We start from the raw sequence: 23,242 nt of genomic DNA on the forward strand, positions 1-23,242 counted from the left end.
CGCCGCCAATGTGCGGACCGGAGTCCTGCGGCAGGAGCCGGGGCCGCCGCGCCGGCTGAGCTAGCGAGGCAGAGCGGTGGCGGCCGGAGGCTCAGCGTCCCCGCCGGGAGCTCCCCTCGCCCGGGCCCCGCCGGGGGCTCCCCCCGCCCGGGGCTCCCTCCTCCCCGCCCGCACCCCCCGCTCGGGCCCCTCCCCGCACCGCTCGGCCCGGTGGGGACACTGCGGTGCTGGCGCCGAAGGGGGCCGGGGGCCGCTGAGGGCAGCGCGGAGCGGCCACAGAGCCCGCACGTCCCAGCGAGGTGAGGCGGCCAAGTCCGGCTGCCGGCCCCGCCAGCGCTCGGTCTGTCACCCCGCAAACCCCCGTCCGGGGGCGGCAGCTCCCCCCTCCCATTCCCGGTTCCCTTCTGCTTCCCCCATTGGAGCTCCCCTCCCTTCCCCCAACGCCCGCACTTTCTCATTTAACAAAGCAGCGCAGCTCAAAAGTTATAAAACGTTTTTCCGTGCCCGCCGCGTCCCTGGCGGACCCCTCCCGGGATGTCGGGGCTACAGTGGGAAAACGAAGATTTCAGCCTTAAAGATGACGATGTCACTTCGGGGACTGGCTTGCTTCCCCCTCATCCCTCCCCCCCCTTTTTAACATTTTTCAGGCTGCTCTAACACTTCTCCAAAACCAATCTGGAACTGCCGAGCTACAAAAGCAAGCTTGACAAATGTCCGTGTACAAACGGCTCTTCCCTAATCCTTCCAATGGACTTGGCCAATTTTCTTTTTCTTTTACGGAGCGAAAAACAAATCAAGAAAACATTATGCAACTATCATTTCACTTGTATTGATAGATAGCTGGAAACCAATTGGTCTGCCAGCTCAAGTAGTAACGCAACCACCTTTGTTAAACTTCCCTTCACGCAAATCCCCTGAAATAGCTGTTGCATAATGGTTTGCTTCTGTCAATCTTTCATAAGTTTTCTTGAAATTTGTTTTAATATCAGACATCTGCAAAACACAGCTTGACACGTTGACAATAATAATCTGATTTATCTGCCAAATGAAAATAAGACCATGCATTACCTCTCTTTTCTCACTCATCTGATTTTTTTTAATCAAATTCTCTTCTGATTCACCAAGCTGCAACTGGACCTACTTAACCTAGGGAACCTCCTGCAAAAATGTTCAGTATTGCTTTATGAGTCCAGGACAGAGAAATTCTCAAGAAAAGGACTCAGGAAAACAAAAAGGCCATTTCACCTCTGAGACTGAACAAAACAAACCCAAACCCCCACAGTGGTTCAAACGGTTTGATCTGCCCAGGTGGAGGGAGTGGACCAATGCTGCTGATCATTCCATTTTCAACTGAAACATGCTCTAGGTGCCCAGCCTACAGGAAAGTTTTTATCAAACCAATTCTCCAGAGATTAAGATAAAACTTGAAAAAGAAAGCACTCACATGAAAAAAATCCCCACGTGTTTACTCTGAAACAAGTAACTACTGTGTAAGAGCCATTGTGCCATGTTAGTACAGGTACGGACACATAAATATATTTAGCTACAAGGAGCTATCGAGCTACTGCTTATCAGCACATCTCTGTTAACCACGTGTGTTAGCTCACTCAGTCTGCTGCAATGAGAAGGTTAAATATGTTAGTCTAAACCTTAGTGAAGATGGTATGTTGTCAATATTTTATTTTGCAGCAATGGTTGGTTATTTTGGTCCAACCAACAAGTGGTGAATTGCTAAACCACTACTGAGACACCAATCAATTTTCCTATTCCCCTTAGCTCTCACCACCCTCTAGGTTTAACAAGGAGAAATCCCTCTTGGACTCATATCTCTGTATAGTTTAAACATGTTTCTAACCAGACATTCTGAAACTAAATAAACTAAGATCCTCTTAACCCAAAGAAGATACCCACAAGTGGACAGAGAAGCTGCGTCTTTTCCAAATCATATTAAATAAAATCAGTTTCCATCTCTACACTTACCAAGTCAAGCAAAGCTAGAGAACCAAGTTATCCCACAGCTGCCTATTTATGTAAGCTCCCTGCAGCACAACTGATGCTACATAAATTCACAAAGTCATTTGTGCCCCTATACCTTAAACCTGTAGATAGTTTCAAACATGTAACACTATAAAAAAAATGCATGTTTTAACACACCAGGTAATGGGTCACCTGACAAGCTTAAGTATGTTAACAGAAACAATACAAGTTGCAATTTAGTAATAGCTGGTTAAAATAACAATAAATTACTCTCAGTACTTTTCCCTTCTGTTCATAAGACTGAAGATGCGTACTAACAGAAATGAAGCTGTATCATCTGGCCTTGTTCTTCCCCAGAGCTCAAACATGGAGCTGCATTTTCTCTCACATGCAAGATGCAAGATTTAGTTCTTTTTTACTGTAAAAGCACATTAACTGCCATAGAAATCTTAGTAAAGATAAAACTGTTATTTTCCTACAGCACAGTCAGACATAGTCCAACACCAATCATGTTGACTAATTACTCCTTTGCTCCACAGACTGCCCATAAGTTTCCTTCAGTAGGATTATTCAGTGAGCTAAAGGAACAATTCTGGGCAGGGTTTCACAGCATCCATTCTAACTGAAGCTGATCCCATACATCTTCCCAGCCCCTAAACTGTGCCCATTCAGCTGGATGTGGGATCGTGTTGGGAACCAGCCAAGTGGACTGATCTGGCTACAGGGTAACCCAGCAAGAAGCAGCAGGGCCGGACACTGAAAAAAGGCAAAGCAATTTTGTTTGCATCAATTCCCTGCCCTGATTCACACGTCTCCACAAACGTGTGTCACCAGGATGGCAAGGCAGAAACTGTTGAAGCCATGTTGAAGCCAGCACTTCTGCCAAGAAAGTGTACATGGGAAAAATGGGATCAGTCATCTCTCCTAAGACAGATTTTTTTTTTTTTTTTAATATGCAACAGAAGTGATGGATTTAATGATTAAATTAAAAACTTATGTCTATACATATGGTGCACTGTTTTCTTCCAAACTTAAACTGATTAACTCAAGGATACAACTCTCTTGAGTTAATCAAGACATACCCATGAAGCATGCCTTATCTGTTTATGATAGGCCCTATTTACAACTTTTTACTTTTGGAGAATGTAACCTCACAGCAACCAAGAGAAATGCAGACATAGGTATATAACCACTTCCAGTATATCCCAATCTAAATTTCAGGTGCAATACATACATAAATAAGAGTAATGTGCTTCACAACAGAAGTATTATTTGGCTACTGTAACTGGGTCATACATCTGCTTTGGTACTTCACTGATTTTAAAACTTACAAAGACAAATACATTAAGAAGCACAAAAATGTGTTCATCTTCTTTAAAAAATTGTTTCTTTTTAATTTCTGCTGACCTGCTATTTCCAAGATCTTCAATAGGTTTCTAAATTAAAACAGAATCACAACAATTTGAGATTAAGCTGTAAGTCTCTAGCTACAGAAGGACAACAAGCAGAAAAAAAAAACCTCAAATATTTTTCTTAGCCTGGAAATTCTACTGAAATGTAAAGGCAATTTACCTTCTAGAACCCTTTTATGCTTCCATGCTGCAAATCAACTTGAACCACTCTCTTCTATGAGTACAGTTCCTCTGTAAATTCCACTTCTCGTGCCAAAGAACAGATAAAACAGAAATAGACTGACTTCTTTTTTTTATTGCATCATTTGAAGGGTTTTGGAAGTTTGTAGTTCCTAACCTGTACTAAGACAGCCTCTAGAGACAGACTGCACTTCTAGAAGTGTTAAAAAAAAACCCAAACCATGTTTTTACATATTCCCTGTGCTCTCTCTTTCTGTGAGCATGAACCAGATCATATCTGGAACCCAAGATAAGTCAGCAGCACATCATACAGCCAAGTAACACATTTTGTGCACTGAATACATACCCACATTAACATACTATTATAAATTTGATTTAAAGCCATTATATCTAAAATGTCATATCTAGCAAGCATGCTATCAGAAATAAAATTTGAACAGTTATGTAATTTAGGTAATTGAAATAGCTTCCTACATAGAAAGCATCAAATTCTGTCTGTTGTTATGGCTTTGAGAGACAAGTTTTGGAAAATATTAATGAAAAGACTCTAAGTGGCTTTCTTCCCTGATGTCTTCCCATGGTTTAGCCAAAGTTTATGGTCCCCACAACAGAGATGGAGGAACAGGACATCCCAATGCAAAGTCTGCCTTTACCTTTACACTTAATTCACTGATGAATGTGAATTTGAGGTAGAAGACCCAAACAACAAGCTGGATTATACTATTCTGCCTTTGGTTGATGTCTTCCCACAGAGCATCACCATAGCATCATCCAGGTAGCCTGAGCTCACAAAATGTCACCAGATCTTGTCCAGTATCACAATACAAACACTGATATCAATGAAGAAGCCATAGGCTGTATCAGGTTAAAAAGCATTTCCGAATAAAATACTTGGAATAAGTATTTATTGGGTATTTAAATCTCACATTACTTCTAGAAATCTCATATTTCCTTTCTTCCTTTCACTTTCCCAGCAGCTCTGTTTTACCTGGTGCTGAAGTAGCATGACATGTGGTGCTTTCTCACAGAAACACTGCACAGGAGTCCCATGACCTGTGTCCATTTTATGCTACTAAGTGCTGCTGTGGGTAAACTCTGTTGCGTAACCAGCGTGATAACGCAGTGCTGCCTGCCAGGAGTGGAAATAAAGAAATAAAAGGGTGAGCAAGCTAATTCAGAAAGGACTGAAAAACTATACAGATGGATAGAGGATGCAAGAGGAGAAGAGGTAGAACACAAGTAATACGTCAAAACTCATGGGCCATCAGAAAGTGACTCACAGCTCATGACACGTGTTGTTGGCTGCTAGCACAGGCAGCAGAAAACTGCTTTCCAAAGTGCAGGATGGCAAACTGATGACAATACAAATTCTGACAGATTTTCTTCAAAGTAACCAAAATAGTCCCACCCCTTTCTAGCAGACAAACTTTTAATTATAATTTTAAGAAGAAAACCTGGAATGCCTGGTGACACCATTTCTGAAAACAAAAACAAAACCAAACCACTGAGAAAGTAGTAATTTGTTTAGTGTCTGTGGAAACAAACAGATTTCTAGATGAAGCAAATATCAAGTTGAAGAGGGAATAAGGAACCCAGACAATGAAACCAGAAGATTCAGTAAACTATTTTCTTTCAAGCAATAATACAGGAAAACACGTTTCAAAATAAAGGTACACATAATTCACTGGGTAAAAGCAACACATACAACATAAATCATGGACATGACAACCACAAAGGATGCTTTTAGAACAAGATCATAGAATAACTCAGGTTGGAACAGACCTTGAAGGTCAGCAAGCCCGACCTCCTGCTTAAAGCAGGTCAAACACAGTCAGTTCCCCAAATATTTTCCCCAGCAAATATGCTTGAAGTTCAATTTGTTGTTCACATATCTGCATAATTACAAACAGTGCTGAAATCTGATGGTAGGACCCTACTTGAAATAACTTATACCCCAAACAAGCCAAGTACAGACAGCAGAGATCAGGGCACAAAAAGTGGTATTCAGATGGCCTAAATTACCTCTAAACCCCTTTGTCTAGTATTTCCTATTAGATGGCTCCAAGGAACTCCCTGCTCAGACCTTAGCCCTTCTGAACTGAATTTTGGAGGTACGTGGTTGTCTCTTCTGACTAAGCATAAAGACTTCATCAGAACTTGAGTGTGTTTCTTCCTATCCCTTAGTGAGCTTCTTTAGAGTAGTAAAATCAATATCATTGTTCCTTGAAAGCTTTGAAAGAAAACAATATAGCTAGAAACTACACCATCTCAACACTGCTGAAAAAGAAACCTAGGTGGCATGACTACAGGACTTAGAATTCAGTCTCTGCCCTGTCCCCCAGGCCCATTACTGAGAGCTCTGATGGGAAATGCTGCCACACCACATGATGTGGTTACATCCACGCAGCTTGGGTTCATTTTGGGGATACATATTGAGGGAGAAATAAACAAAAAAACAAAAAAACCCCCAAACAACAAGAGAAGAACTCAACAACTTGATCTAACACCATTTATAGTCTTCAGATAAAAGCCAGCTAACAAATGTCTACCACAATATTTTACCAAATTCCAGTCAAACAAGGAAAACAGTGCACCTTAGAAGATACAGGATAGATGGAGAGCCCAAGCTTCAACTCAACAAGTTTAGACATGTTCAAGACAGTTATGAGTTCATTTTTTTTTTTTTGCAGAGCAAGCACATTAACTAAGTATAGACAAGAAACTCTCATTGGTCTAAAAAAGCCTTTAAGATAATACCATCAAGCTAACAATTTAAAAACAGGTTCTTTTTTGCCTATCAACAGTCTAAAGCATGTTAAATGAAAAAAAAATAAACCACATTAATTGTAAAAATAAACTGAAAATATTCTTAAACCAGTATTTATTTACATAAACTGATCAGTAATTTAAATACCCACTGACTGTCCAGTTAACAAGACTTGAGATCAAGATTTTCTGCTTGTCCATAAAGGTTTAGAATCACCAGTACTGTCTGTTCTGAATACCACTGTATCTTTATCTAAGAAGGCAGCAGGCAGAGCACACAAAGTATGTGGGTCATATACCAATTTTTTGTATTTATTTTTTACCAACAAACCCATTTTACACAGATTATTGTATCTCCAAGATGTACATGGCATAGGATAGGACAAAGAACAAAATCCCATTCCATGACAAGAAGAGGTGACAGCATAGCCAGCCATGAGCCAACCCTTAGAGCTTTGTGAAAGACTGTAGGGAAATGATTTCTTTAAATAATCTTGCTTACAGATAATTTATTTCCTGTGTTACCCCCTCCCCCATTTCTGGGCTCAGTTCTGTCCTACAGGGTTTCTGGAAGACACAGGCAGAAAAATAAATCCCGCTGAATGTTTTGCACTTTTCTTTGTATAAATCTCTACCAGGATGCCTGATGCAAGGTTAATTATGCAAAACATGAATCAGAAAAATTGTGTGTCAGAAGACTGAAGAGCCCATGTTTCCAAGAGCCTTATGGCTTGTACATCCCATCTCCTCTGCTCCCTCTAGAGCAATTCTGCTGTGAGCTGTTCTTCCTAAACTTACATCCCTATGGGTTAGAGAACATTAACTGTGGCACAGTGTTTGCCCAGGAGGCTGAATGTAAAACTGATGAGAATTGTATCAGTTTCATTGAATTCTTCCTTTAAAAAAAAGCTAAAAACAAAACAAAAACAAAGAAAGAAAGAAAAAAAAAGAAAAAAAAAGACAAAAAAAGAAAAATAGAAAAAAACTTCACAAAACATACATAAAAAACCCCAAACAACACAAGCCACCAGTTATAGTTACAGTAGTTAATTAAACATAGCTGGTGATGGCCTTGAGGCCAAGTAGCTCAGAACAACCTACATCCCTGCTATCTAATTCTCAAACTCCCTAACAGAGCACCACATGTAAACTACACTGGGAGTGCTGCATGGCCCACACAAACCCTTGGGCCAGCCCTGAGAACCTGCTGATAGACCCAGACTGAACCTGCACAAGCAGCTGCTGCAAGAACCTGACAGCAGGGACAGAGGCATCCAGGGACTCTGAGCATTCCCTGTTGGGCTTTTATGATCACAGCTATGGCCACTGAGAAGAAATCAAGTGCTCCAAGTGCCAGAACACTGTTGCTGGCTACAACCATGCCACTAATCAATACAAAACATCAGCACAGCCATGAATTAGCCCAGCTTGTAAGAGCTGAAATTTAAGAAAAATGAAATGAACAGTTCTTTTACTTTTATTTTTAGTATTATTTGAATTTTGAAATTATTTTTTTCCAGGCCTTACTTCACAATGAAAAGCATCTGACCTGTTCCTGAGTAAAGTTCTAGTCTCATGAAGTTCAGTGAGCCATGGTAAGAAAAAAAATACAATACTCACTTGCATTTATTACAGGTAGGGAGGGGAAACAGAGGAGAAGGGAAAAAGTTGAGAAGAAACAAAAATGTAGGCAACAGAGAACGGGAACAAGGGAATAAGGAACTGGAGAGGATGGGAGAGAAAAGCTTCCACTGACCAAGCAAGAGGAAAATGGTTAAACCTTCTGAAACATCTAGCAGAGTTTTCAAAGCACACATCTTGAGGTTAAAAAGAGGCCTTCATCATTCAGACATCTAATAGAAAACCAAAAAGTAACAGAACAAACAGCCCAACATGTTTGTGAAAATGTTGAGGACAACTGTTACACAAAGTTGAGGATGCCAGAAGAGCAGTTACTTCACACTTTGCTCTATTAGGGCAGGCTCCATTTTAAACATCTCAATGTGTACAGTGATTTGGCTGAAAGTGGTAACGAAAAGCACTGACTGTGCCAAGGAAGGGGGAAAAACGAGTGAGGCAGAAAAAGAACAAATTTTTATCTTCAATTAACTGAAATAAGAAAAGCAAATTTCAACAAACTCTTTGAACTTGTTGCTAGAATCTCTTGAGAATGTGATTTAAAGGAGGACTGGCAGCTATTGTACTGGAATATGCACAATGGCAAAGTATTCTAATGCAGGGGAGAGATAGGAAATGCAGTGTGAACAATATGGGCTGCATCAAAAGCAGCCAGTAATAAGGGTCTGAAACTAGAAAGGATCATATTAGGAATGGAAACAAGGAGATTTTAATGAGTATAAAGGAACAGAATAAACTGCCAGGGATAAAAATCAGAGGAGATGAAAGCACAGCATGCATTATTACCACTGTGCAATATAAAAGGCAAACAAAGTTTCAGAAATATTTTAGAAGTAAGAATAAAAACACAAAGTCAGTACATAACGGTAAAGAAGAACAAATAGGTAACAAAACAGAATCAAATGCTGTTCTCTGTATTTCAGCCATCATGAAACAGATTTATTGTAGCTAATACTAAAACCTGATTTTGTTATTAGGCTAAATAATTAGGGAAATTCAATTCAGCTGGACTGGCAGAAATTCATACTTTACTTCAGTAAAAAATAGAAGTCATCTCAAAACTAGGAGTGATCATCCTCTGTAATACAGTCCTGGTGAAATTGCCCTAAGACAGGTCAGCATCAGTGAACTAGAGCACTCAAAGGGTATTCATTTGCAAATTATTTTCAACCAGGGTGGAAGAACATTACAAGAAAGTTCCTTCCTCCATGAGGAAATTCAGACACATGCAAGAGTTGCAGAACACGTGGCTGAGGAAGGTGTTAGGAAGATTCTAGAGGACAAGATCTAAATCAAAATTGTTCTGCTCAAGTAAAAAGTGGTTGGTATCAACCAAGTAAAACTTCATAAAGACGATAAAACTTCTGAGGGATAAGCCAGGTAATTCAGCATTATGTTGCTCAAGAGGTTAAGCTTGTTCAGTGCAGAACAAAGGACACAATCTCCCAATAAATAAATCGTTGTCCATACCAGCTGTGGAGTCTTAACTGCAAGTAGTACAAGACAAAACTGGCTTAACCTGCATTGTTTTATACTTTAGAAAATTAGTTACTCAAGCCAGATGCCTCGAGATGCAGTGGAATTGTGTTCACAAACATTTTAAAAACAAGTCAGAGAAACATGTCAGAAATCATACAGATACACCCAGAAGCACAAGCAAGATCACCCTGAAATCCTTTTTGGCCATAGAGTTCCATTCATCTGTGGCAATATAGCAAAACCAAATACAGAATAAAATATATAAGAATTTCATTGTGCCTCTGAACTCCAAACTGCAGAAAACAAACTTAAATAATTCACATTCTGTACTTATCAAATGGCTTGGTAATAAAATCTCCCTAATTTCAATACAGTTTAGCTCCCCCCTTCATTAATAACAACACAGAGCTACCCCACAGAAGAACACTGCAGTCTTCACTGTCCAAGACAAAGACAGGAGAGTAGGAACCACCACTGGAACAGCCTGGTTTCCATGAAGCCTGGGAATTCCAGAAGTCATTCTGGATTAGCCAAGGCTTCCAGACTGTACTCTCAGTCACGTATCATGGCAATAAATGTTTAGTAGCAGAGACTGCACAATGGAACCACATCTTTGCTACCAAAATTTCCTTTTATCTTACTGTGCCACAAAACCGATTTAACTCCATGCTCTACTGAATATGAAAAAAAAATGTAATAAGCAAAATTAAAAATTGATAATTTTCCTGAAAACTGATCTTTTCTTATTGATAGATTAACTAAAATTATTTTTGCAATAATTGGCAGTAAGGACACAGCAGAAGAGAAAAAAAAAAGCCCTTGATTTGGGAGAGATTATCCTAGTTTGTTAGGATTTTCTGTAGTTTCCAGATTAAAATTAGAATGTTAATAAATATAGCAGTGAAAATCAGTAATTATTTATTTACATTGGAATGCCTGGCAGTAGAATGTGGTGCATGCTTGACTTAATAAAAATACCTCCAAAACTGTGAAAGGGCAGAATATTCTGAAAGAAGATCTAATGTTATTTAATAAAGTCCCTGTATACTGAAATAATTGCAGGAAGGAGCTTTCAGAACGTGTCACTATTAACAATTGTTAACATTAAACATTTTTTTATGCTCTTATTTTTAAGTACTTTGAATATTCAATATACAGATAACCAAGGATCAAAGTGAGAACTGAAGTTCCTTATTTCATCAATGACAACATTTGGGGCAAGAGCCAGTTAGAGAACAACTCATCTGTCTAAATACCACAAAGAACACTCTGAACAGCTTTTTTTTGTTTGTTTTTCCCCAATCAACCAACCAATATATAAAACATGACTACAGGCTATAAAAATCTTGCATGATCTCCTGTAAGAATTCCTATATTGAAGAACTCAAAGGAGTCAGCCTGAAAACCTGAACACCCTTGAATTTATGACAACCAATGCTATATCTTTGCACACACTGCTTCAGGCTGGCAGTGTCACCAGAAGATGCAGCTCTGCCTCGGGGCAGCCTGGACACTTGCTCTGGCCTCCTCCCTTGTGCTGTCACAGACACATTTCTCTGCCAGGTTAGTTTTAACCCAGATCAACTTCCCAATGCAGTTCACCCACCACATGGCTACACAAACGCCTGGGTCAGCAGAGAGGAGAGAACAAACAACTGGGAGCAGAGGGAGGGCAGCACTGCTGCTCCTTTTCACTGCCAGAACCAGCTTAAGATTTATGGTGTTTGGGGAAAATAACCACCTCATGCACTCCGCACACTTACTTGCCTATGTTTCTCTGAGTAGTAAATATTCTAGATTTTAAGGGCTTTTTACTACTTCATCTTATTTTCTTTCAGAAGAATGAAAGCACCAATGCTACTAGAACTTAGTGAATGGAGTTCTTGAAGCAAATGCCCAAACTTCTCCTGACTGATCCATTTGGTAAACTCAGGAATGGCTTGGATGGGAATGTTTAGTGCCATCCTTCTAGGAAAAAAAAAAATCAAAACCAAAAACCACAGTACAGAATCCAGTGCAAGTTACTAGCAAGAAGTATTTGCTACAGTAAAATATTGTTTACCTGTATTTATCCAAACTATATGAATCATACAGATTGAATGAATTGATAATCAAATATATTAAACATAGAAAGGAGAAAAGTTTTCTGTCTTTTCTGAAATTGTTAAATTCACAGCATCACTGTGTAACAAAGTAAGGGAGCAATCACGAGTCATGGATAAGGAAATTCTGTTTTCCCCAGTTATCCATGACCCTGCTACCCCTTCAACATTGTTGTGGAACAGCTGGACTAACTCCTTAGTGCAGGAAAAAAAAACAAAACCACTCTGTCCTGAGAAAGGCAAAGCTTACCTATTCTCAGCCAGCCAACTGCCTTGGAAATATATCTCTCAACTCAAATGACAACAAAGAATAGAAACATCCAATTCCTATTACTTATCTTACAAAAGAACAATGACAAGAAGTTAGTAGGAGTTGAACATGCTAACAAGAAAAACAAAAGAATATCCATGAGCAAAGCCAAGAAAATTGAAATGTTTTGTTGTTTTAAGCTGGGAAAAATCTCTAATGTCATTTACTAGAGGGTGAAAGATGGTGTGGAGATGGCTTAGGGAGTAGATACCAAGAGACTGGGCTCTTATTCCCTCTTCTGCTGACAAGTCCTATAACCAATACACCTCATACACTGGGGGTGCACAAACTGTCATCATACTTGGTCTGTCACATCACTGTGACACCTTGTGGAGGTCCTCTCATGACAAGTGCTACAAAAGTTGAATAGATCAGATACAAACAGTAAGAAACTAACAACTGCAGTGTCAAAAAAAAAAATCCTAAAAATTCTTAATTTTCAAGAGTGTTGCAAGTCTGGAACAAGGTCTGTTCTAAATTGTGAAAACAGTAGGATAAAACCATAGGAAAATACCCGTTTCCAACATTAAGCCTAATCTCACTCACCCTTAAAACACAAGTGAAGCCACCACTTCCCATTGATCAAAATTTTAACAACTTAGATAACACAACAAAACAATTCCATAAAACTGTGTACCAACTTCAGAGGTCTTCCACCACACAGACCCTACCAGGAACTGAAAACCAACAGATTCATATGGAGACCATTTACCAGAGATCTTGCTACCTTCTGAGCAAAACAGTATTATGAGCAGTTTAATCCAGGCTCCTACACAAAAGCTACATAAGACAGTTGGGGAATTGTTTGGTAGTAAGAATATGATGGAAGAAGTAAAGCATGGGCTGCCAAAGAAAATGGCACAGAGCTCCCATGGGACCCTGGTGTATGTAGCTTGGTCCTGTTCCAGAGTGGACTAGAAAAGCCTTCAAAGAGCCAATGTCATGAAGCCTGCTCCTGTGCCTCATCCCTTCATAGTGTGTCATCTAGGATGTACCTTCTGGCTTTTGGCCAAACATTTGATATGTGGCTTGTGCAGGCAGAAGTTTAGGCCAGTGTCTGCTGTAATACTTTAACCCTTCTCCAGCTGTACAAAGCCCATCCATAGGAAGACTCCAATCTTGCAAAGTAATGATGGGCTTCCCTAACTGTGAAAATGTATTTAAGAACGTTTTTCTTATGTAACACAATATAAATTTTACATTTGTCAGCACTAAATTTTGAAGTGAGAAAAGGGCAGGCAAGTAAATATATAAGTATCACATAGAAGATGTGTGAGGAGCTAAAGAAACAAAGCTGAGCTATAACGGGGATCCATCCAACCTGTTAAGGTTCTTTTGAAATGACTAGATATCTTTAAATATTGGCCTATCCTATTGCAGATAACATATTAATAATAAAAATTCTTAAGCAGTAATAGTAATAATAATGCAAAAATATCTGCATGTGTGAAATTTCTAGCCTTCCAAAACCTACTGCAGCAGCTTACATTGGCCAAAGTAATGAAAAACTAGGATGGGTATTAAAACATTGGTAATTCAAAATAAACACACAGCTTTCCACAATTTTCATGCTTTTTGGAATCATTATCCTATGCTGTTTTAAATGCTACACATTTGCAAAAAATATTTTGAAATATACATCAAAGCCTGACAGATGCTGAAAACAAAATTTAAAATTAGCTTAGATACTGACTTACAAAGTAACTGTTATGATCACAATCAGTGAGACTTCTGCTACTACATTTTTGCTAAGAAGCTACATCTGTTTGTGCTGCTTATAACTTGTGTAGATTAAGAAAGCTCTAGTACTTAAAATAGATTTTAAAATGTTTAATGCACCTGTACAATACTATTTTGACACATTTTCTTGAGTAACCAGCTGCTCATACAATATAACAGTGTAGTTAAAACACAACCAATACTCTTCCCCTGAAGCCTCTTTTGGGATACATTCCTATCCTTCAGGTTCACAGACTGGAAGGTGAGGTATAAGACAAACATAGGAGTTAAGTTTCTAAGATTAAGGCCTTATGATGAGATGCCCCATAACTATTTGTATTTTTCCTACACAATACCAGCAAGACCTCTTTTTTTTAACCATGCACCTGAAAGTTCCTCCTGTATCACTTTGTGTCTTCAGTAATGCAACTTTATTATCTTTTTTGGCTTTCGTAAGTGCAATCTTGTTACCTTTTAAATTCATTTGAAAGCTGGTACTACAAAAATATTTCCCTCGCTCATTGCTTTGATTATAGTTCTTTGTGTTCTTCCTCCTTCCTGATGAACCATATCACAAACAAACTTGCTCTCAATTCCAAGGCTCTGCATGGTTTATTCTAGTTCCACGTCTTACATTTGAACCCTTGCTCTATAACCAGTTGTCAAAACGTAAGGAAGAAAATACCAGTGTTTGTCTAGCAGCTTAGGCAGAAAACAAGCCATCTGTGAAAATCCTCAGGGTCACAATGAAACCCTCCTTTAAATATCTCCTCCAAGTCTGATGCCCATGAATCATTCACTGATGGTGAGATACCCAGGGTACTTGAACTTCTGCATGCCCTTTTGCTCATAACGTTCTCACAGCTTCCTTGTGCTTTCCCAATACATTTCTTGTATTTGCATGCTGCCTTATCTTCACATTTAAATTAAGAAATTGTTTGTGCAGAAGCAATCTTTGCTTATGCATTTGTGCTGTATGTAGTATAATGGTGCCCTGGCCTCTAGGCACAATTACAATATAAATAATAAAAATGAACTGTTCACCTGAGATTAAGTCTCCTGACAATGCTATTCATGAAGCTGTATCTCTCAAACAATGATAAAAAGATGCTGTAGCATCATAATCTGCTATCAGTAACTCTCCAGGTACTGACACCACAAAGAAACTGATTCCTGGTTCATCACCTACAGGAAACTCAAATGATTCCCTACAGATATCTGTGCCCATGGGAATTTGTACTGATAAACAAGTAACATGCCAATGACAGAGACTTGAGCAGAGCTGTCCTAGTGAAGAACCCTGTGCTCCCTTGATGTAGTCCAACTTCTGGAAAGAGCTGAGAACTCTTGGCACCTCACAGAAGCAGATTCAAGGCAGTTTCCCATCTGCCTGATTAAACTTCATTGAATTTGCTTCAAGCATGGCCCTTACCATGTGTCAATACCAACCCCCAGCATTCTCCTGTATGGTATTGTTCCTCAATGGAGGCATCCATAGCTGAGGAGTTATTCTATTTTGGCTTTGCTGGTTTAATGCACAGCACTTCATTTCATCATTACTTAGACTGAACATTCAGTGGAACATTTCCTATAATGGGATAAAGCGGCTGAACAATCTGACTGGCTAATAGCAGTTTAGACATGTGATTACAGTACAGAAAATGGTCTGACATATGCTCTTTTATCTGGTTTACACGAGGCACATTAATCCAACTGGAAAGCACAGAAGTGAAAAGGAAGATAGGACCAAGTGGCTACATGAGGCAAAAAAAAATTTACTTATTTCTGCATCTGCTTAGTTAAGTGTAATCAGTATTCTGCAAATAGCAAAATAAAACCACTTTCTCCACAAAATGGATGGAACTAAAAAAACACCTCTCTATAGTCTATATTTACTCTATGAAAGTAGAAAAGTCACTATTTAAGATTAAAACTTAGCTTATGACTTATGTCATAAGGCCTTTATCAACATTACAGGCTTTCCCTAAAGACAGAGGACACCAGCCATGCTTAGCACCAAACCAGACAGAGGCAATCGTGTGAAGAAAAAAAAGTGCTGATTAATTTTAATTTTTTTCTCAGCCAATTACATTTCTGGCTCTTACAAAAATGTTTTAAATCACATCACCATAGTCACATACTTTTACAGGAAAATTTAATTTCCTCCTAAAACCAGTTGACAATAGTCCCATTACAACAAAAAAACCAACTGATATAAATCAATTACCTCTTAAGCACCAACTTTTCATCAGGAGAGTGTACACAGCCTCAGGTTGGCCTACACAATACATCAATTTTCAGGAACTATTTTGCTTTTTTGTGTGTGATTGGTATATTTCAGTTGAATTTGCATTTTTTCTTCTTTAAACTTCTTCTAGAATAAAATATTCAGATGCTTCCTATATAAGGTTTAGATTCTACATGTAGAAATAAAACCAAAGCATGCAAAACTAAGAGTAAAGCAGATGAACCAAGGACTTTACTGTGTATATATATTGGCCAACCACTTTCAGCCCTTGCTAGATGAAAATTTTTATCAAACAAACACGTAAGACAATGAAAAGAGGGAGCTGCAAACAATGCATCTCCACCAAACCCAGGGGCTGAATGTCAAAATCGTTGAAGGGAAACTTTCATCAGCGACAAGAAAAATTCCATATATCCCAAACTAATGATAGTTCTGTCCCGGCATATTTAAGTAATGTATATTTGCAAAACTGTAATACAGGAAGGCACAGTCTTTGCATGCCTTTAGGTCCAGCCCAGCAGAACCTCTTGCTGGTGTTCAGGACTTCCACTCTGACATGATGGTTGGACTCAAGAATCTCAAAGGTCTTCTCCAACCTAAACAATTCCGATTCAGAAACTCACGGCAAGACCCTGGGTGAGCGTTTAGCAACTCACCTGGGTAAAGGGGATGTCAACAAAAGGAAACAAACTCTGAGACCCCCGAGGCTCCAACAGACTCTGCAGCGCAGAGCTCGTTTTGCCAGCAATCGATAGGTTTCTTCCCCAAACTGCGCTCGCCCAGCTTTGCCCTATTACCGCTGCCATCAGGTATGTCATGGCAAGATCCATCCTACTCAAAAATAACCCGCGGGGAGCGCAGCCAGCTCGGCAGCGGCCGCCAGGCCTCTCGCAGCCCAGCCCGCCGCGGCACCTCACGCCTGTCAGCGGCAGAGCGGCCATACCCGACCCTCTGCCCGGCTCTCTCAGCGGGTCGCTGGCACCCCCGGCTCCCCGTACCCGTGGCTGGGAGAAACTTGGGCGCTCCCGCCCGGGTCTGAGGGGAGAGGAGCGGCTCCCGCAAAAGCGGCTCCCTCAGGGACTTGGGGTGGGGGTTGGGGGCAGCGGCGCGGCCGTTGGGGCTGACGAACACCCGCGCCCCCGGCGGGGAGAAGCCGCGGTGAAGGGAAATCTACCGGAGTCGAGGGAAGAGGCACCCCACACACACACAACCCACCCCCTCATCGCCGCCGTCATCCCCTCAACACACATCCCACCCCTCGGTCTGTGTTTGTTGTGCTTCGCCACTCTCCCGGCGGCGCGTCCCTCGGTGAGAGGCTGCCGCCTGACAGCTCCCTCAGCCGCTCCCCACCTCCAAGCACTCGGCGGGGCTGGCGGAGAAGAAAACTCCTGCCTCAACTTTGAGTGTGCGCCTCCGCAGCCGCCCGGGCTGGAAAAGGAGGGGGAGGGGGTGTTCTCCTCGCCACCCGCCGAGAACTGTCTTTTCTTTCCCAAAAAGAGGAGGGGGGGATAAAAAGGGAAAGCGACCAGGAACTATCGTCAAGCGCAGGGAGTAGCCAGACGACGCTGAAGGCAGCCAAGCGTCCTGGAGGAGAGGAGGACCCAAAAAGGAGAAGGGGGAAGGTGCAATGGCAAGGAAAAAAAAAAAAAAAAAAAAAAAAAAAAAAAAAAAAAGGAGGAAGAGGGTGAAGAGGGAAGAGCCACAGAGAAACTCCGAAGGAGGAGGAAAAAAAAAAAAAGCATAGGGACGGGGAAAGAAAAGTGGAAAAGGGGAGAGCAGGCGGAGGAAGACAAAGGTGAAAAAGGAGGAGGGGAAAGTGCAAAGGGGAGAGGAGAAGAAAGAAGGGCCCTTCTCAAAATGGCATTAGGCAGGAGGGAGGGGGGGCACGAGCAGCGAGTCTCCTCTGACAGCTCTGCCTGCGCCTGGCCGCCTGCCCCTCTCTGCCTCGCACACACAAACGCTGAACTTACTTCTTTCTGGCTCTCTGGAAAGGGGAAGCGCCATCTTTGCGAGGCCGGCCCCTAGGTCTTTTGTCTGTGGCTGCTGCTGCTGCTGCTGGGGGGGGAGCTCCAGGCTCGGGGGGCTGCTGCTGCTGAGGCGGCTCCACCACCGCCACCACCAGACTCTTGTCCTCCGTTGACATCCTAGTCAGCAGGACGAGAGAGACACATGGATGATGATGATGAGGATGAAGATGAGGATGGTGATGGGGATCCCGATGCTCCTCCTGCTCCCGCGGCTCCTCTCCTCCTCACCTCCGCCTTCTCCACCTCCGCCTCGCATTGCTGGCCTCAGCCGCCGCCGACCAGCACAGGTAGCAGGGGGAGCAGCATGGGGAAAGCAGGAGGGGAGGAGGAGTGGGGGGGCGAAGAGAAAGAGCGCAGAGGAAGGAAGGGTCTCACACACAATAACACCCCCTCCCTGGCTCGGCGGGGTCTGTCGGGGCTGGGGGAGGTGGCGGGCGAGGTGAAGAGAGCGAGCGAGAGGCGGCTGATCCCGCCGCTGGGCGCCCCCCCCCCCTCTCAGAGGCCCCGGGAGCTGGCGGCGGCTCCGGCTCCTGCGCTGCCCGGCTGCGGCGGCCGCCGCTTCATTGTACACTGGCCCTGCGCCCTCCCCCCGCGCAGAGCCCCCGGGGGCGGAGGAGGAGCAGGCGGCGGCGGTGGTGGTGGTGGTGGCGGAGGCGGCAGGGGCCGAGGCCGAGCGAAGGAAGTTTTGACAGCTCCAGCTGTTGTGTGTGTCGAGGGCTGAGTCCGGCCGGGCTCCGGGTCCCCTTCCCAGCCGGGCCGGGAGCAGGAAGTTAAACTTTGGGGAAAGAAGGAGGAGGAAGGGTGAAAAAGGGGGAGGAGGAAGGGGAAGGAGGAGGAGGCTCCCTGCCCCTCTCCCCGCGGGGTGGAGAAGGGATCCCGGCGCTGCCCTGGTGTGTAACCCCCCCCCTCTCCCCTCCCCTCCGCCTCTTTTCCCTCCCCCCGCCAGTGCGACACATAGACACAGAACCCGCCCGCCGCCCTCCTCCCCCTGCCGCGGCCCCACACTGCGCCTGCCCGCCCCGCCCGCCCCCCGCCCGTCCCACGGCGCAGACACCCATCCGCCGCCGACACTGACCTCACGGGCTGGCTGCTGCGGCGGGCTGCGGGGAAAGTGCGGAACAGGGACGGGACGAGACGGGACGGGATGGGATGGGACGCGACGCGATGCCACGGGGCGCTCCTCGCACCCACCCCGCACCGCGCCCCGCGGGTGCCGGCAGCCCGCTCGTTTCCCCACCCTCTCCCCGCCCTTGTTTTTTATTTATTTTCCCCCGCGGCCCCGTGGGGGGGGGAAAAAAAAAGAAAGGAAAAAAGAAAAAAAAGAGCCCCATCCGGATGAAAGTGGCCGCATCGTTTCACGTTGCCCCTGCCCTGTCCCCGCACAGGGGTTGAGACCCCCAGGACGGCGGCTGCGGAGTCAGCGCTCGCCCTTCCCGAGCCCCAGGGAGCCAGGGCACCGCTGGCTGCAGCCTGGGGGCGCGGAGCCCCCCGTTTCTCTCGGCGTGCGTCTGCTACTCGGGGGGGAGAAAGGCAGCGAGCGGCGGGGAGCTGGGGCCACCCCAGGGGAGGGGAGGGAGGGAGCAGAGTTCAGCGCTGTGTGCGAGGGAGACAAAGTCTGGGGTGCGTGGCCGCTTTCCAGCAGCTCCGGCTGGAACAGCTGCGGCCGCTCGGGACAGCGGGGGGAGCAACCCCCGGGCAGGGGCCTAGCTGGCTGCCCGCCCGCCCGCCTGCGCCGCGGCTCGGGGCGGGGTTAAGCCTCATTACACGGGATTTAACGTGTCCCGGAGGCCAGGAGGGACTATGGCTCCGAAGGGGAGGGGGGAGCGCTACGAACCTCGTAGCCAGAGAAAAGTCCGGCTACGAGGCGAGGAAACGGGCCGCGCCCCCGGACTTTCCCCCGGGCCCTGCCCCAGGGCGGGGAGCGGGCCCTGGCTCTGCCCGGCCCAGAGCCCCGGGCTGTCGCGCCTCCGCACCGGGCACCGCCCTGAGGGCAGCCCCAGAGGCGGCCTCCCCTGCGGCGGCCTCCCCGCTCCCTGCCTCTCTCCCTGCCTCCTCTCTCCCTGCCTCCTCTCTCCCTGCCTGCTTCCCTGCCTGCTTCCCTGCCTGCTTCCCAGCCTGCTACCCAGCCCGCTTCCCAGCCCGCTTCCCAGCCCGCTTCCCAGCCCGCTTCCCAGCCTGCTTCCCAGCCCGCTTCCCAGCCCACTTCTCTGCCCGCTTCCCTGCCTCCCTGCCGTTGAGGGCAGAGATGCGGGGCCCCTCTCCCCAGGCCGGGCGTCTGTGTCCTCCCTCTCTGTGTCCGGAGCTGAAGCAGCATGTGTCAAAGTAACAATTCAGTGCCCCGATGCTGCTGCGTCATGAAATGGGTCGTACGGACAGAAAAGCCATGAACCCTGCTGCCCCGCAGCATGCAGAGGTGACTCATTTTTGGGGCGGGCGTGTTGGAGAACTTTTCTGGACTAGAGAAATCGTAGGGAGAGGTTCCTCTTCGGCTCTTGATACGTGCAGATACATCTTGAGGGCTCTGTCACCAAGTGTTTCTCCCCTGTCATTTAGATTCCTGCTCTCTGAATCCCAGTTGATAAAAATGGCCTAGAGTAGCACCTAGGTACAAACGAGGAAAGGAGGGAAGGAGAAGCTAATATTTGACACTATTTTTTTTTTTATGTAAAAATAAACAGAAAGCAATCCAGAGTTTTGCACTGTTCACTTGTCACTTTCAGAAACACCAAATTAAAATGGCATGCTGTGGCAAATATGGCTTTTGCCAGCCTGTTTTCCTGAGAACCCTTTCATAACAAAAAGCCTTTGTCAGTTCATTTCCTAGCTTTGCAGGTAATTAAATTAGACCTTTGTGACATTTTCATATCCTTTGTGACATTTCATATCATATGTGGAGATAGAGGTAATATATTTGTCTATACACTTACTCATATGAGTACAAACATATATAATGATATAAGCCCATCCCTTTTGCTTGCCATGCAAAGACAACAGCTGGATTGTTGGTGTGACTTCCTTGGTCTTCTTACTGAAAACATTCTAATTTCTATCCAAAAATACATCCTGAGTTAAATGTTTCTATTAAAATGTATGCAAATTGCAACATAGGTATATTGCTCATACAAGTTCAGATAGGGGAACTTAATATGTTTACATGTTGTCTAACATAGAGGAATTTTTAAAGTTGGACAAGTTACCATAATTTAACTGAAAACATTCAATGCCATACAGGCCCAGAGCTGGGTAGAGTAGAGAGAGAAAAAAAAAAAAAAGAATAATAAAAAAAAAAAAAAGATGGGAAAGGGAGGGAGAGGGAAGTGAAGGGCCACGGCCTTTGCACAGTGGGATCACTGGTGTGGCATTTGCTAGAGTTGCCAGGTTGCCATCTGCTCTGCTAAAAAAAAATGGCCATCTCCTGAAACACTGACTGCATGTGCATCTCTGCTGTGCCTGTGCAGCGACTTGGGTGAGCCCAGGATGTGTCAGAGCTACCATGCATGTGCAAATTGATTTGAGCTGAGACACGTGAGCAGGCTGTGGGCTCAGATCATCTGCTAGGTGTATGGGGAATAGCTGTCATGCCCCACAACAGGAATACATTCTGTGAAATCAGGAGATTCAGTTGTCCACACATGGTTCATCTGGTCCTCCCAGGTAAACATTATTTATTACTTCTAGGTCAGCCATAAATGGTGGAGCTTTGGGCATTTACTCCACATTTATGTAGCTATCACAATACAAAATCTGAGCAGAGGCAGAATAAAGTTAGCTATGGTGGAGCATGGTCTAGGACAAGAGTGTTAAGGGACTTATGCCTGTTAATTACCCTGCTATGCCTTACCTCATTAAATGTCTGAACAAAGCTAGGCAGGTCTGTCCTGTGAGCTGCTGCAGCCATTGGCTTGGTAATCAAAAGTGTGAAGACTTGCAGGACTGAGAGAGACTTGTGAGCAGGAACTCAAAGCAGAGATTCAATTGTAGGAAACTATTTGCTAGCATCATTTATCAGTCACTGAGGGCAGGGGGACAACCTAGGAGAAACTGTGTCACCAAACATAAATCCAGGATAGGGGTGCTTTGTTGATTCAGGACATTAGAGCAGCTCAGTGAGGAAAATATTTTGCATTTGTACCTGGCCCACACTATCCACCTATAAATTATCTGTCTGGAAAACACACATTTTTTACAGAAAAGACATTGTATTAAATTAACAGGTCCTCTGCTTTACTGAATGTTAGGAGATCTTACAGGAGATCTTCATTGTAAACTAAATCCTGACACACCTGATTTTTTTTTTTTCACTGTCAGGGAGAGGCAACATTGAAACTTTCAACTAGAATTTTACAATGTAACCTCCCTCAAAACAAACATTTAAGTGTTTTGGGAACTGTTGCTGAAATATAAGTGATACATAAGTGAAATGTAAGACTGATTAAACAATCATGCTAGTGGTTTTAATTTCAAACCATCTTAAGTTGTTCCGGTGTGCTCAATGACAAAGAGCAGTATTTTCATGCATATCAATATAACAAGCTGAAGACAGGACACTGTCTTAAATCAGGTACTTAAGGAAAATGATCCTGTTACATTAAACGAAAGTTACAACTATTTTATAAATACCATTGTACCATTATACAACTGGGTGTCACAGGATAGGAAGGACACTGAGGTGCTGGAGAGGATGCAGAGAAGGGTGAGAAGGATGATTCCTAGTCTGGAGAACAGGTCTTATGAGGAGAGGCTGAGGGAGCTGTTTAGCCTGGAGGAGGCTGAGAGAAAACTTACTACACCTTTCTACAACTCTCACCCTCTACAACTACCTGAAAGGAGTTTGTAGTGAGGCAGGTGATGGCCTCTTCTTCCTAGTGACTAGTGATAGGACAAGAAGACTTGTGTTCAAGTGGCCCCAGGGCAAGTTCAGATTGATATCTTCACTGAAAGAGTGCTGAAGCATTGGAACAAGTTGCCCAGGGAAGTGGTGAAGTCACCATCCCTGGGGGTGGTCAAAAAATGGGTAGACATGGTGCTTTGGGAGATGATTTAATGGTTACAGTCATGTAGGACTGCCAGTTCCTTGAAGATCCCTCTCAGCTTTGAATTTCTATGATTCTAACTAGCAGAACTTTTTTGTGGCTCTCCTCTGGACCTACTCCAGCAGCTCCATTACCTTCCTGTCCTGAGGAGCCCAGAACTGGACACAGCACTGCAGGTGGGGGTCTCACCAGAGTGGGGCAGAATCACCTCCCTCAGCTTGCTTATCATTCTTATTTAACGCAGCCCAGGACATGAATATCACAAATGGTTCATTTAAGATATGTCAGACACATGCTAACATTTTAAATGCTCAGTGTACTGAACCACTTTGTCTTTAACCTGTGCTAACT

General features: G+C 43.8%; 1 protein-coding gene across 13 annotated transcripts in view; it reads right to left on the reverse strand.

Annotated features, from left to right (window-relative positions):
- The window catches only part of KMT2C (lysine methyltransferase 2C), a 198,959-nt gene extending 180,007 nt beyond the window's left edge, over positions 1-18,952 (reverse strand). For 11 of the 13 annotated variants that reach the window (XM_030444343.1, XM_030444341.1, XM_030444345.1 and 8 more), the window contains exon 1: positions 17,802-17,997. In XM_030444343.1, coding sequence (XP_030300203.1) covers positions 17,802-17,974 — 173 coding nt within the window. In that variant the 5' untranslated portion in view covers positions 17,975-17,997. Of the gene's footprint in view, positions 1-17,801; positions 17,998-18,086; positions 18,165-18,933 lie in introns of those variants that run through there. The other 2 variants (XM_030444333.1, XM_030444332.1) reach the window with 2 other exon arrangements.
- Between the last annotated feature and the right edge of the window lie 4,290 nt (positions 18,953-23,242).

This window comes from Calypte anna, chromosome 2 (assembly GCF_003957555.1).
Source record: "Calypte anna isolate BGI_N300 chromosome 2, bCalAnn1_v1.p, whole genome shotgun sequence".
Lineage (NCBI taxonomy): Eukaryota > Metazoa > Chordata > Aves > Apodiformes > Trochilidae > Calypte > Calypte anna.